This window comes from Podarcis gaigeae (assembly GCF_964106915.1).
Source record: "Podarcis gaigeae genome assembly, chromosome: 3".
Lineage (NCBI taxonomy): Eukaryota > Metazoa > Chordata > Lepidosauria > Squamata > Lacertidae > Podarcis > Podarcis gaigeae.
In genome coordinates, this window is record NC_139680.1 from 51,196,318 (window position 1) to 51,209,402 (window position 13,085).

Below are 13,085 nucleotides of genomic sequence, written 5' to 3' on the forward strand. Positions count from 1 at the left end.
ACTGTCAGAAAGCTCTTCCTGATTTTTAGTCAGAATGTCCTTTCTTGTAACTTGAATCCATTAGTTCAGGTCCTACCCTCCACAGCAGGAGAAAACATTCTTGTTCCATCGTCCATGTGACAGCCTTTAGATATTTGCAGATGGCTATCATATTTTCTCTCATTCTCCTCTTTACTCAGCTAAACATACTCACTTGCTTCAACCATTCTTCAAAAGGCTTGGTGTCCAGACTCTTGCTCATCCTTCTCTGCACATGTTTCAGCTTATCAATATCCTTCTTAAATTGTAGCGCCCTGAACTGGTCACACTACAGATACGCTCTGACCAAGGCAGAATAGAACGGGACTATTACTTCCCTTGACGCAGGTGGCGCTGTAGGTAAACGCCTCAGTGCCTAGGGCTTGCCGATCGAAAGGTCGGCGGTTCGAATCCCCGCGGCGGGGTGCGCTCCCATTGCTCGGTCCTAGCGCCTGCCAACCTAGCAGTTCGAAAGCACCCCCAGGTGCAAGTAGATAAATAGGGACCGCTTACTAGCGGGAAGGTAAACGGTGTTTCCGTGTGCTGCGCTGGCTCGCCAGATGCATCTTTGTCACGCTGACCACGTGACCCGGAAGTGTCTCAGGACAGCGCTGGCCCCCGGCTTCTTAAGTGAGATGGGCGCACAACCCTAGAGTCTGTCAGGACTGGCCCGTACGGGCAGGGGTACCTTTACCTTTACCTTTTATTACTTCCCTTGATCATTACACTATGCTTCTATTTATGCAGCCTAGAATAGCATTAGCTTTTTTTGCAGCTGCATCACACTGTGGTCTACCAAGACCCCTAGATCTGTTTCACATGTACTACTGGCAAGCCAGGTGTGTCCCATCTTATATTGGTGCAGCTCGTTATTCCTGCCTAAGTGTAGACTCTTACATTTGTCCTTAGTGAATTTCATTTTGTATGTTCAGGGCCCAGTTCTCCAATCTGTTAAGGTCATATTGAATCCTGATTCTGTCTTCATTTGCATTGATTACTGCTCCCAGTTTGGTGTCATCTGCAAGGGTTTGCTTTCTTCTCTTCACTTTCACAATGCCATCTAAAAGCTGCACAATTGTAATACAGTCGTACCTCAGAAGTCAACCAGAATCCATTCTGGAAGTCAGTTCAACTTCCAAAGTGTGGCTTCTGATTGGCTGCAGGAAGCTCCTGCAGCCAATCGGAAGCCCCGTTGGACGTTCAGCTTCCAAAAGAATGTTTGAAAACCAGAACACTCATTTCTGGTTTTTGATTGTTTGGGAGCTGGAACGTTTGACTCCCAAGGCATTCAGGAGCTGAGGTACGACTGTACTGTTTCTTAAACTCATAGTAGCTCCTTTCCCTGGAGAAAAACCACATGATTGGATCCTGCCTGCTGTTCCCGTGGGCAGTGCTATCCTAAAGGTTCTGAATTGCTGTCTGTGAGCCATAGGAACCCTTTGCCATAGGTGGGATTTTTTTTTTCTATTTATAGCTTATTGCCATCACCGCAGCTGTTAATAATCTGATAATAATTTTCAAATTCTCTGGCACTATAGAGCTTAAATAGCAAAAGAGAATTGCAAGTGGATCCATATATAGTTCATATGATCCGCTTGCAGTTCTCACTTGCTGTTTAAGCTCTATTGTGCTACCTGAGGATTTAGAAGTTATCAGATTATTAATTTTTAGTTCAAAGGTGTGCTAGAGGAACACGCTTTCCAATGGTTGTATCCCCCCCCAGAGGGCAGCAATGACGTCTGTCTTCGGGAACCTTCAAGGGTGCCAGCACTTACAAGTTCAGCTTTCTTGGAATAAAGTTCACTGGTGCCTGTGATGTCTTTTTGATACATGGTTTTAATTACACATAGATGAGCATAAGATGAATGATCTAATTGCATTAACACTGCAACCGATTTTACTTCCCCTTAGGATTCCAGGCTGTCTTCAGAGCCACAGCTATGGTTTCAACACAGAGAGCAAGACTTCCCAGCTCCTGACCAGACAAGACCAGCTCCTGGACTGTTTTTCTTGTACCCCTAGAATGACATCCACCCAGGTGAGAGGTGAAAGCCTACCTCTTTCTTCTGGAGGCTATACTAGTTAGTTGTTTCTGTGGCAACATGGCCAACTCTTTAGTCATGTAAAAAGGGTGTTTAATAGGCTTGGCAGAGCCAGTAACTTAACAAAGAGACTTGTTTGACCCTTTCAGCAGTTTCTTCTATTATAGACTCCCATCTAGAAACATATATGGGGGTGGGGATACAAAAAAAAATGTTAACTTTTGTGCAGACTTCCAACACTGATGTAGGGCAGTTCTTAGGATGAGTTGTGGGTTCGGGGTCATTTCACACTCCTTGGCAGTTTTATTTTTCTATAAAAAGAGGTGCTGGGACAGAGTTCAGTGTGTTCTGGCTGAAAAAAGCCCTGCTTCTTGGGTAGCTATACCTCTACTTCCTACCAATAAAGCTAGCATGATTACTGAATTGTGTTGTGCTAAACCTGTGACTGTTTAAACAGCAATCTTCTGCTAGCAGTATATATTTCACAGAATTTCAGCTCCCTTCCCTCCCCACTACTAATTGGAGAAGATAAGAGGCAAGGTTTTCCGCCAAACTCACACACCCAGCTAGATTTACACCTTGCAGCAGCACTCCTGCACAGCATGGTAGGTACTGAAGGAAATTCACCGCCTGAGTTAATACTATATTCTGCCAAGTACTGCTTTGGCTCATTCTGTCTCAGCAGCATTTAAATACATTTATATGGAACAGTGGTGTGCCTGAAAGCTAATTTAGGCAGGAGAACAGCACATTTGATGGACAGTCAAATTTCAGCCGTACACGAGGGCTGCATGTAATTAAAAAACAACACACACACACTTGTGCTGATCTGAACAGATCCCATCCACAGCAAAACAAAGAATGGAATCCAGCTTAATTAAAGACTGGACCAGGAAGTTTGTTTTCATAGAAAATCTACATCTGAAAATATACTTGTAAATCTGAAAATAATCTTAAACAATAACAGCATGCCCCGAATGGGCCAAGCTAGTATGGGCTTGAAAGAAATTCATTAGGTATTTCTAGGCTTCCAGTTTTCTATTCATCAACAGTGGGATAATAACCAATTAGTTTCAAAATGAGGATCCTTTAGGCCAAAAGGCAGGAGTAGGTTAATAAAATAAAACAAGAACAAAGTCTCTACAGGTTCTGCTAAATATTACCTGTATTCATGTTCAGAAGTCTCTCGTCAGATGGTCTCCACTGAACACACCATCCATACCAAATATCCTACACTGATCAATCTTGTGCATGGAAAATCATGGAAACTATTCCTTGGATCTGGATTCAAGCATCCTCAGTGCTCCTTGCATATCAGACACCTTCTTCCAGATGCCTATTATAACAATTTTTGCCCACCAATAGCTCCTTCTGCCAGCTTCTTTCTCTCTTTCCATCTCAAAGGAGTCCCCCAAAGTAGTGCGGCTCAGATCCCAGCATCCTTTAGTACTTCCACTTCCTAGCTCAGCATTTCCCAATCTGGTGCCTCGCAGATGTTGTTGGAATCCATCTCCCCTCAGCCCAGTCGGTAAGGCCAATGGTCATGGGTGCTGAGAGCTGTAGTTCAAAACATTTGGAATACACCAGAATGGGGAAGGCTGTCTTTGCCACTTGCCTTCCTTCAAAACAGCAGGTATCTTGACCCTAGGCTCTTTACGTGGATTTTAGTACAAGTGGCCATCCCGCACTGGACTGTCTTGGTCTCCTCATGGGTCTGCAAATGTTTAAACGACAACCCTCCCAAAAATTAGCATGACTCAGCCCCCCCAGAATTGTATAAGCAGCCCCTAATCATCGTAGATGCAACAACCAGCAATATTATACAGCTTTGGCCCGGGAGGATGGGATATAAATAAAAATTTATTATTATTATTATTATTGAAAGATCTGAAAAAAATAAGAGCTGCAAAAACAGAATATGAAACTGTAACATCAGAGAAAACCAGCCCCATCCCTGAAAACTCCAGCGTCCACCTCCCTCCCTTTGACTGACCCAACCAAGTACAGACATAGGCTGTGTACACAAAACTATGCATTTAAAGCATCTCACCCTCCCAAAAGAATCATGGGAACTGTAGTTTGTTAAGGGTGTTGAGAATTATAGCTCCATGAGGGGTAAACTTCATTTCTCACGATCCTTTGGAGTGATGTGGTTTAAAACTGTGTTGCACACACATTCACACACTCCTTCACACTCTCACACAGGCACGGCAAGCAGAAAGAGATCATAGCACTTCCAGCCGCACACAAGCAACCTGGGTGCTGTGGGAAGGAAATCTGCATGGAGAACCCAGAGATTTTCCAGGAAAAGGATCACGAGTCTTACTATGGCACTATGGAAACAATGCCTCTATGCAGACAAGTCTCATGACACTTAAAACAGTACAATTATATTCACGTCTCCAGGGGGAACCAGTGCTTAAAGAGAAGGCTGGGAGATGTGGGCCACACGTACAGGAACAGAAGCTGCCAACAGCAGATTCACAACAGGCAACCTAGCAATGATATATTTAGATTTTAAAAAGGGTGACACATTGCAGTTAGCTCCCAGGCCCCGGCTTCAGAAACACCACCTTATCTACAGAGATTTCAGGCATAGGTTCATGGCATGTCCCCTTGTAGCATCTAAGGGGCTAAGCCCATGAAATGTCTTCTCCCCCTACCCTGCCTCAGGACCATATGGACCCAATCATAGGTAGATCAGTACTGAAGTGAAAGGGCTGCATGAGGAGTGTTAGCTCCGTGGAAAGATACAGATTCAACATACACAAGATCTTTTGGTACTGTCTTCCAAGGATCAGCTGAGAAAGGATGTAATGTGCACCTAAGCAAGCGCACACAATTCCCGAGGCAGATTTTAGAAGGGTCTTAAATCAAACAACAGTTCAGGTCTGTGGAATTCATCCTGTTTTCACTGAAGCCCAAAGTTTACACATGTCTCATCACACAGCTGCTTGACTTCAACTTTTTATTATTATTACAAACGTATATTATTTTTGTTTAAAAAATTCACACTGAAGCAATTCAATTTAATTACAACAAAAAATAAAAATGATGTAATGAACAAAAAGCATAGTTTTAACAGTCTTCTGGGACATTATGAAAACAGTAAATGCTTTATGAGGGCAAAGCCTGACAGTTCAGTGTCTTCCAACTGCCCAGCAGAGTTGGTGGACGTTTCTAGCTTGGTACTGAGCCTCTCCCACTGCAGGGCAGGTGAGGTGAGTTGGGTGGCAGCAAGAACTGGACTCCTACAGTGACATCCCATCCTATATTTGCGCCACTTAAGCTAGTTCAAGGTTAATCATATTCGGCAGTTGCTAGATAGCTGCCAGATTCTTACACTTTCACTTCAGCAACATAGCCAGTTGAGATCATTGCTTGGTGACAGCAAGGAAGAATGACTGACCTCCAGACAGAAGCAGGAAAGGGCCTGTATGTGTGTGTATGTCTTCAATGGGGCTGGAGGTGTACTTTCTAGGACTCCCCTACATTTTTGACTTGAACATAATTATCCTAGCTTGAGCACCGCATGAAATCCCAAGAAGTGAGAGTACAAATCTGGATTTGGAAGGGTTTCATTTTAATTTTGCAAAACTCAGCAGCCACTATAAAGTACACTGCCATACGTGGGGCATCACTGTTGAGCTGAAGTTGCATAAGAGAGGACACAGACCTATATAATAAAGACACAAGAATAGAAGATGAATATGTGAAATTATATATAAAAGAAAACTTATGGCAGGCACCCTTCCACAGTGAGGAAATACAACTAAAAACCATTTTAAAAGCATACTACATGACAGATATAAAACATTATTTAAACTGCTGTTAAAAAGGGACACCTTCAGTCCACATTGTGTAATACTTTTTAGTGTCTACACAAGACAGATTTTCTTTAAAAAATTAAATAGTATTAATTTACTACTAAATATTTAGGAGATAACAGTGCATTAAGGACTTTCCCCCCATAAAGCAATACACATCGTTCTTGTGTGGCAAAACATATAGATTACACATGGACTTTATGTACAATATGTTTCTTTTATCTTAAAACAGTTATTGTTGCTTAATGTTGCTTAAGTACCATCACTGAAGATTATGAAGGGGAACTAAGCTTATTATGTTTATATAAAATATCATACATAATCAAATACTTCAAGCTTCCACCTCCCCAACCTCAGGATGTCCTCCCATCCTTCCCACCCCAGCCCCACCCAAAAAGATACAGTGTCACAGATATAGAGTGCAGGACTTGCAGCTTTCACAAAATTCTTCATTATGCAGTCTATGCTACCAATACATTTCATCACTGCTTTGCTAATCCTATTTCTTTGCTCCTTTTCTCTGAAAGCTGAGAAGAGCAACATTGTAAGAATGAGGCTTGAGCAGCTGTTTCCCAAAGTAGCAAGACAGAAACCAACCAAGGTCGATTCCACGTCCACTTCTAAGAGCCGATGAGATAGGAAAGAGAAACTTATTATAGGTGACGTCAAAGCTGCACATGCTAGTAAGAAAGAGCTGACAGAGCTGCACAGTTATGAAAATGTCCATGTTCTGTGTTTCCATAACATACAATATATGATTTGTCTTACATTACATTTTTGTTTCATGAAATTCCCCCTGAAACAAAGCTACCTCACCTTGGCTCGCCTTAGCCCTGCAGCACGTGAAACACTCATTTATTATATACATACAGCTCACTGCAATAGGCCAAGTATGCCCCAAAAAGCCAAAATACAAATACAGAATGAGTGCAGTAAACATTTCAGAAGTGTAAACCTATACTTTCATTTATTCCCCTGCCAATGCTTATTTGGAAGGCCATGAAGTATTACTTAGCACAGCTACATTTGTGTGTACAGACACCATGGGGAAGTGGGGTATAGCAAGCAAGCAATTTGCAACTATCGTCAGTACAGACAACGATCATGGCCATCCTTCTAGGGGACTGGAAGCTCATGGAGATAAAGCACATTCAAGACAGGTCGTCACACTGCATGCACAGAGGAACCCACACTCGGACAGAGCTTGCCGCAGATGCTGGGCTGTAGCAAACGGGAGGTTGGGGGACAGAGCAACAGAGGGAGAAGAGGAAAATGAGCAATTTACAAGCCAATCAAAATAAAGTTAAATCTCCTAAGCTGCTCACCAAACATTAGCTTGGGTGCAGGAAGACATGGAGCCGGTAGAACATTTTCACTGAAAGCTGGTGCAAAAGAAACATTACTTCAGTAAAACAAAACTAGTGTAAGATACATGATGCATAAAGGTATGTTTGTATCAAATGGAATACTTTTTGTTTTGTCCCCCTGTTATGGGTATGCTATGATAAATTAATTTTTGGCTCTCTCCAGAGAGCCAGTTGGTATCAACAGCGAATGGAACAATGTCAGTGACTAGACAACTGAGCTTAACATGAGCTGATCTTTTAAAGTTTAAAGTGGAATCACACACAGTCCTGGGATAGGATAAATGTATTACTCGTGGGATTAAAATAGTTCCTCTCTCAAGAAAACTGGCCCATCCCCTTGTTAGCTTACTGCAATCTTAGTGCAAAGATTTGGTGATTTTTATATCAATTCAGATCAGAACACAGAGTGAGCATGACCTCCTGCTAGACAGCAGGGGTAGGCAGAAGGTAGATCAGGATCTATTGGTAGATATGTAGATGGCAGTTTAGCAAGAGTTTGTGATTACCAGTTGTTTAATAACAACAACAAAATAACATTTCCCAAACACATTAAGCTTGTGAAATGTTAACCAGAAGTAGACTTTTGTGTGAAAAGACTGTGAGCTCAGTCCTGTCCTGGTACAGAAAACACATTTGTAAGCTCAGGATGCTCAAAGGCACTCTTCCTTTAATTTTAACTATATGGCTCTGGCTGATAGATTTTGGGGTTCCAGTAAAAAGTAAAGTAGATTCAACAAGCTTGAAGTCTGCAAACCCCCTGCTATACCATGTAAATGCTTATAAATGCATATATCAATAACTGGCTCCTCCCTGTACCTCTTTATTAATTATTATGACAAATACAGGGTGCTGCATGTATATTCTAAAATTTATGCCTTTTCCATTTTAGTGCAATAAAGTCAGAGGAGCTAAAACCATTCTGCACCAAGGTAACCTGAATTCCACACAAGAAAAAGCTGGATTCTGCAGTCGGTATAAATACTGCAAATTAGCAGACATGTTGGACAATGAATTTGGCTTTTGCTAGTGATGGGGAAGGAAAGCCACTAATGGGCACTCAAGATTTAACCCTTGAAAATCCTATTCAGCTCCACTTCCTCACCATCTAGCGTTTCCCTAAGCATTGCTGACAAACTTTATGCCTATCTTCATATTCAGAAAGGCAATAAACCTGTTTTTTTAAAAGAGAGACCAGGGTGGGGGGTGGGCTCAGAATCACAAGATGCTGAACTGCAGAAGATATACAGCTTTTACTAGCTGTAATTCTGGGCCTCTTAAAAAAAAACAAAACAAAGGGAGATGTCTCAAAGTATGGTCTCTGATCACAGGTACTTGATACTGAGTTTGATATACAGATCTACCTGTGAAAGCGACCATGCAGAAGGGGACTGAAGGATAGCTTCAGACTCTTAATCTCATGACCGTGGTCTTGAGCCCCACACTGGGTGAAATATTCCTGCATTTCAGGGAACTGAACTAGATGATTTTTGTGGTCCCTTTCAACTCAACAATTCTATGACCTATGACTTTCTTGTCCCCTCTTGTCCCCAGTAGCCCTTGGAGCATGCCTTAAAATATGAGTAGATGCCTCTGTCTGAGCTTCTGTGAGCTCCCTCTTCCATCTTGGACCCCTTTGCCAGAACCACCCCACTCAGCTAAGTGCCATGATCCTCAGAGGAGAATATTCAGGGGTGCTCTGACCTAGTGGGGAGAGGATGGGATAGTCAGTTTCTGCCTACCCCTTCCATAGGTGGATCTTTAGATCCAACCCAACGGCTCTCCAGTATTATGCTCTGGTGATAAGCTGACATCTCCTCCGTTAGCTGCCTATCCAATACACCAACATCCACAATATGTCTGACCTTAGGAAAACAGTCATTTCAGTACAGCCTCACTTACCTAGCACTTAACCAATTTAGGTTAATCACATCAGTGGAAATATGGCAAAACATGCATTTTCCCACATGAGAAGGCTAAGCAGTTTCAAGACATTGCTCAACAACTTCAATATTGGATCTGGTTCAAATGGATAATGAAGGTTAGTAATAGTAAAAAATAAAAATGGCTTGTCCAGGTTCATGATTGCAAGTGTCCTGCAAGTAGGCAGCAGTTCATGCCACAAATGTGCTAGTCTCTTAAGGTGCCACAGGACATGTTGCCCTTTTTTGTTGCAAGTTACAGAACCATCCACATTTAGCAAAGGAAAGCTTCATCAGAAACAAACAAAACTTAGAAGGTAAAACATATACTAAAAAGATGCTCTGTCCCTCTTGACAGCCCCCCAAAGTAGTAGCACAGTCTCCTTGTTTGCCCTTTTTCTAGTTGATGCTAAACTCCTAGGGCAGAGTTCCGAAAAAGAGATAAACATTGGAGAAGACACCATTGCATGTACGAAAAACTACTAGAGAAGACACCATAGCATACACTTGTCCTACTGGAGCCACAGAAGAGTTTGCCTTCCACTTCACTGTTATGCCTTAATTTAAAGCAAAGCTTAGGTCAACCCACTTGGAAGATAATGGCAAATGATCTATGGGAGCTCATCTGAATAATAAAAAACAAACATTCATAATCTTCTGTTTGGTGTTCAATCCAAACACATAACATGTAATAGTTGCTGCAGAGACTTGGGTTGTATATTTTTCTTTTCTTTTCTTCTTCTTTTTTTTTAAAGACCTCATCTGAAAACTAGACTAATAAAAAAGGGAATAATAAAATACTCTGGAACAGTAAAATCTGCTGTTCTTGACATCCATGAGCAAAACAGTAATATCCTGTGAAAATAACATAGTGCTTTTAAAAGGTGCATTATACCTGTATAGCTAAACGGGTTTGCCTAGTAAAAAACTAACTATATACAAGCTTGAAAAGCCTGGGAGTTCAATGTTTCAAAACTTTAAAATCCTGGTAAAGGGATTTGAAAAGATAAGATTTATGGCAATTACTACAACACAAGAAAGGTGCACCAGGAATCCTTCAAAAATTCCATAGGTTAAAGAAGTTTAAGTGCTGGGTTCAGATCAGACGGTTTCATTCGAGTAACCACAATGGAACGCATGCGAAAGCAAGCTGAGGGGAAACTTCACAAGAATCTCCTTTATGGCAAAAAAAAAAAAAAAGGATAAAAAGGTCTCTTGTCTCAAAACAATTAGTTAATAAAAGTTCTCCTTTTATAATTGTTAACTTTAAAATCTGCATCACAGTTTTGCATTTTTGGTTCTTCTCATGGTTATGAACTTCATATTGCTGGAGTCCGCCAACTGCTAGTTCATTCCTTTCTAACACCATCTATGTGCTCTCCTCAGTATTGGTGCGACTGGTGAGACTGATGGTACTGAGAGCTCTGCTGAGATGATGTAGAATAGCCCATTGTACTCTGGGACTGAGAAGATCCCTGAATGTTGCTTTGGTAACTCAGGCGTGAACTGGAGTGCTAAAGGAGGGAGGGAAACAAAACATGTTAGAACATTTTGGTGGGCAGGAATTGCTCCAAAATGATTTTTCAAAATGTTAATGCTGATGATCCCTGTCTTTTCTCTCAGATAGATTTACACTGGGCAGGGAAACGAGACAGGGATTTATACTGTATGCTCCCCCCACCCCTACTTTTTTTCTTCTTCTTTCCTAATAGAATGTCTGGATTATTGCTATTGAACAAAACATATGGTTGGATCCAGAGAACTCTGCTCATGCAATGGGGTGGTTCCTGCCTCCCCGTTTTTGCCCTGTGCAATTTCCTCACACACACCCTAACACAGAAAGCCTGGCCAAATGGCCAAAGATTATCTACAATTATATGGAACACGGCATGGAGGGATCCGCAGAAATCACTTGGTGGAACTTCCACAGGAGGTCTCAGTATACAATTAAGAGATTATAACAAGAAGGTATAAATCTACACTATTAATACTGTTATCACACAAACACTGCACATGAGCTACTGTAGATTTTAAAAAGCTATACTGTACAGAAGTTTTATTTTAGACAATGAACGAAGAAAAGGTTCTATGTGATTATGATGCTCCAGTTAATAATAGCAAGAGACAGCTTACTACATGCAGTTATACCTAGATTTCATGACTTGGAAGCCAGAGGTATTTCTTTTTATAGCAATATAAAGCTTTACTGAAAGAACAAAATTGAATTATTGAGGGAAAGGAATCAATAGAGTCAAACAGCAAAAATAAGGTCAAAGTCTATCAGCCGAAAGGGCAGCTTGTGATGTTCTAATTATTTATTTCATTTATTTATTGCAATATCTTCAGAATTTCTAAGCAGTTGACTTAGAGGTTTACAATATGAAATGACAAGATTGGCTGCAGTTTATCAAGTAAGAAACACTGTCTTTATGATAGACTGACGTCACCACACCACTAAAGGCAATTCTGTGGTTGCAATTGATAAACATACTACGAGTATGACTAAACATTCAGAAATGAAGAGTTATGTCTCAAATATCAATCTTGTGATGGAACTGTTGTGTGCTGCAAGAATAAGGAATTTCCTTCCATTAATGGAAGTCTTAAAATATGGCAAAAGGCAGAAGGGGATAAGAATGAGAAAGGGCTATAAAGATAACAAATGCATACAAAACCAGTTCCTGTTTATTTAATATTGGAATGAGAAGCATAATTATTCTGTAAATTTATACTGGTTTAGTTACTTAAATGATATACAGTAGTATTTTTTTAAAAAAGTTTCCAATATTAATTTTTTCAGTGTGGTTTTCAAAGCCTACTTTTTCTAATTTACCGGTACTTTCTTCAAGATGGCAAGCACTACTGTATATAGCCCACTTGTTCAGAGCAGCCTAGCATGCTTGGGAAACCATATAAACGTTCAGCCAAGACCAGCACAACTGATGACTCAACAAGCGGAACACAGGACATCAGCCTTGGGACAATATTCTTCCAAGGGTCCTATAAACTTTCTGTATTCAGCTTGGATAGGTAGCATTATATGTCTGGTAAGCTTAACTGGGTATCTTAAATCACGTGCTCAGCAAGCATGGCAAGGCAGAAAAGGGTAACAGGAGATGTTACAATAAATCTGAAATATTATTTCTCCTATCCCCTCCAAACTGCACTGGCAACTTATGCATGTTTTGAAACTGTATTGAAATAACCAGCTATTAAGGCAGATCAAATGTTCTTAACTAGGTCCTTTCCTTACCTCCAATTAACTTAACATAAAAATGAGAAGGCTTAATGATATTAGTATTCTACATAAATATAGGAGGGGAATTCATAGATCTTCATATTAAATCTAACCTTTCAATGAAATAACTGCTCTTCACCATTGATTTTTCTGTTTTTGAGAGTAAAATGTCCTACCAAACCTTCTATGGAGGAAGCAGAACAAAACAAATTCTGTGGCACCAACTGGGATTAATGTAAATTTATAGATGATTCCAAAATAGAGAATGAATAATTGGCCTGGGTATCAAAGCAGAGATCCAAATTCTTCAAGCAGCGTTTGAGTGACATTTCAATGTCTTTCCTGCAGTCTGATTCCAGGAATGCATGCACTGGCAGCTCAGCCATAAATTTTCGAATACATCTAAAGGTACAACGTTCACTTAATGAAAAGACCATTATCCATGAAAGCTAATATACGCTACCAGTTTTGTATGATGATGCTATCATATGACTGTTGTTGCAATTACGCCTCAAAAAGGTCATGTGGATTTAGCTGTCTGCTAGAGATGATTCACATAACCCTATGTGAATATGCACTAAACTAGGTCATATGAGTGTCTTACAACATATCCCCAAATTGTTGATCACTGTCAGCCTTTGATGAGCTGATTGAATCCTTGTCCTCAATGCAGC

At 40.8% G+C, this 13,085-nt stretch overlaps 2 protein-coding genes across 3 annotated transcripts in view; one reads left to right on the forward strand and one right to left on the reverse strand.

Annotated features, from left to right (window-relative positions):
- LOC310841008 (uncharacterized protein) overlaps positions 1–6,654 on the forward strand; it is a 34,287-nt gene extending 27,633 nt beyond the window's left edge. For both annotated transcript variants that reach the window (XR_014562260.1, XM_083731534.1), the window contains exons 3-4: positions 1,930–2,056; positions 6,415–6,654. Coding sequence is in view for 1 of the 2 variants with exons in the window: in XM_083731534.1 (XP_083587660.1) it covers positions 1,930–2,056; positions 6,415–6,435 (148 nt within the window). In the remaining variant the exon portion in view is untranslated. The remainder of the gene's footprint in view (positions 1–1,929; positions 2,057–6,414) is intronic.
- The window catches only part of CDK19 (cyclin dependent kinase 19), a 78,003-nt gene continuing 69,932 nt past the window's right edge, over positions 5,015–13,085 (reverse strand). Inside the window, 1 exon segment of the mRNA XM_083731357.1 lies at positions 5,015–10,687. Within this exon segment, the coding sequence (XP_083587483.1) occupies positions 10,556–10,687 (132 nt within the window). The 3' untranslated portion in view covers positions 5,015–10,555.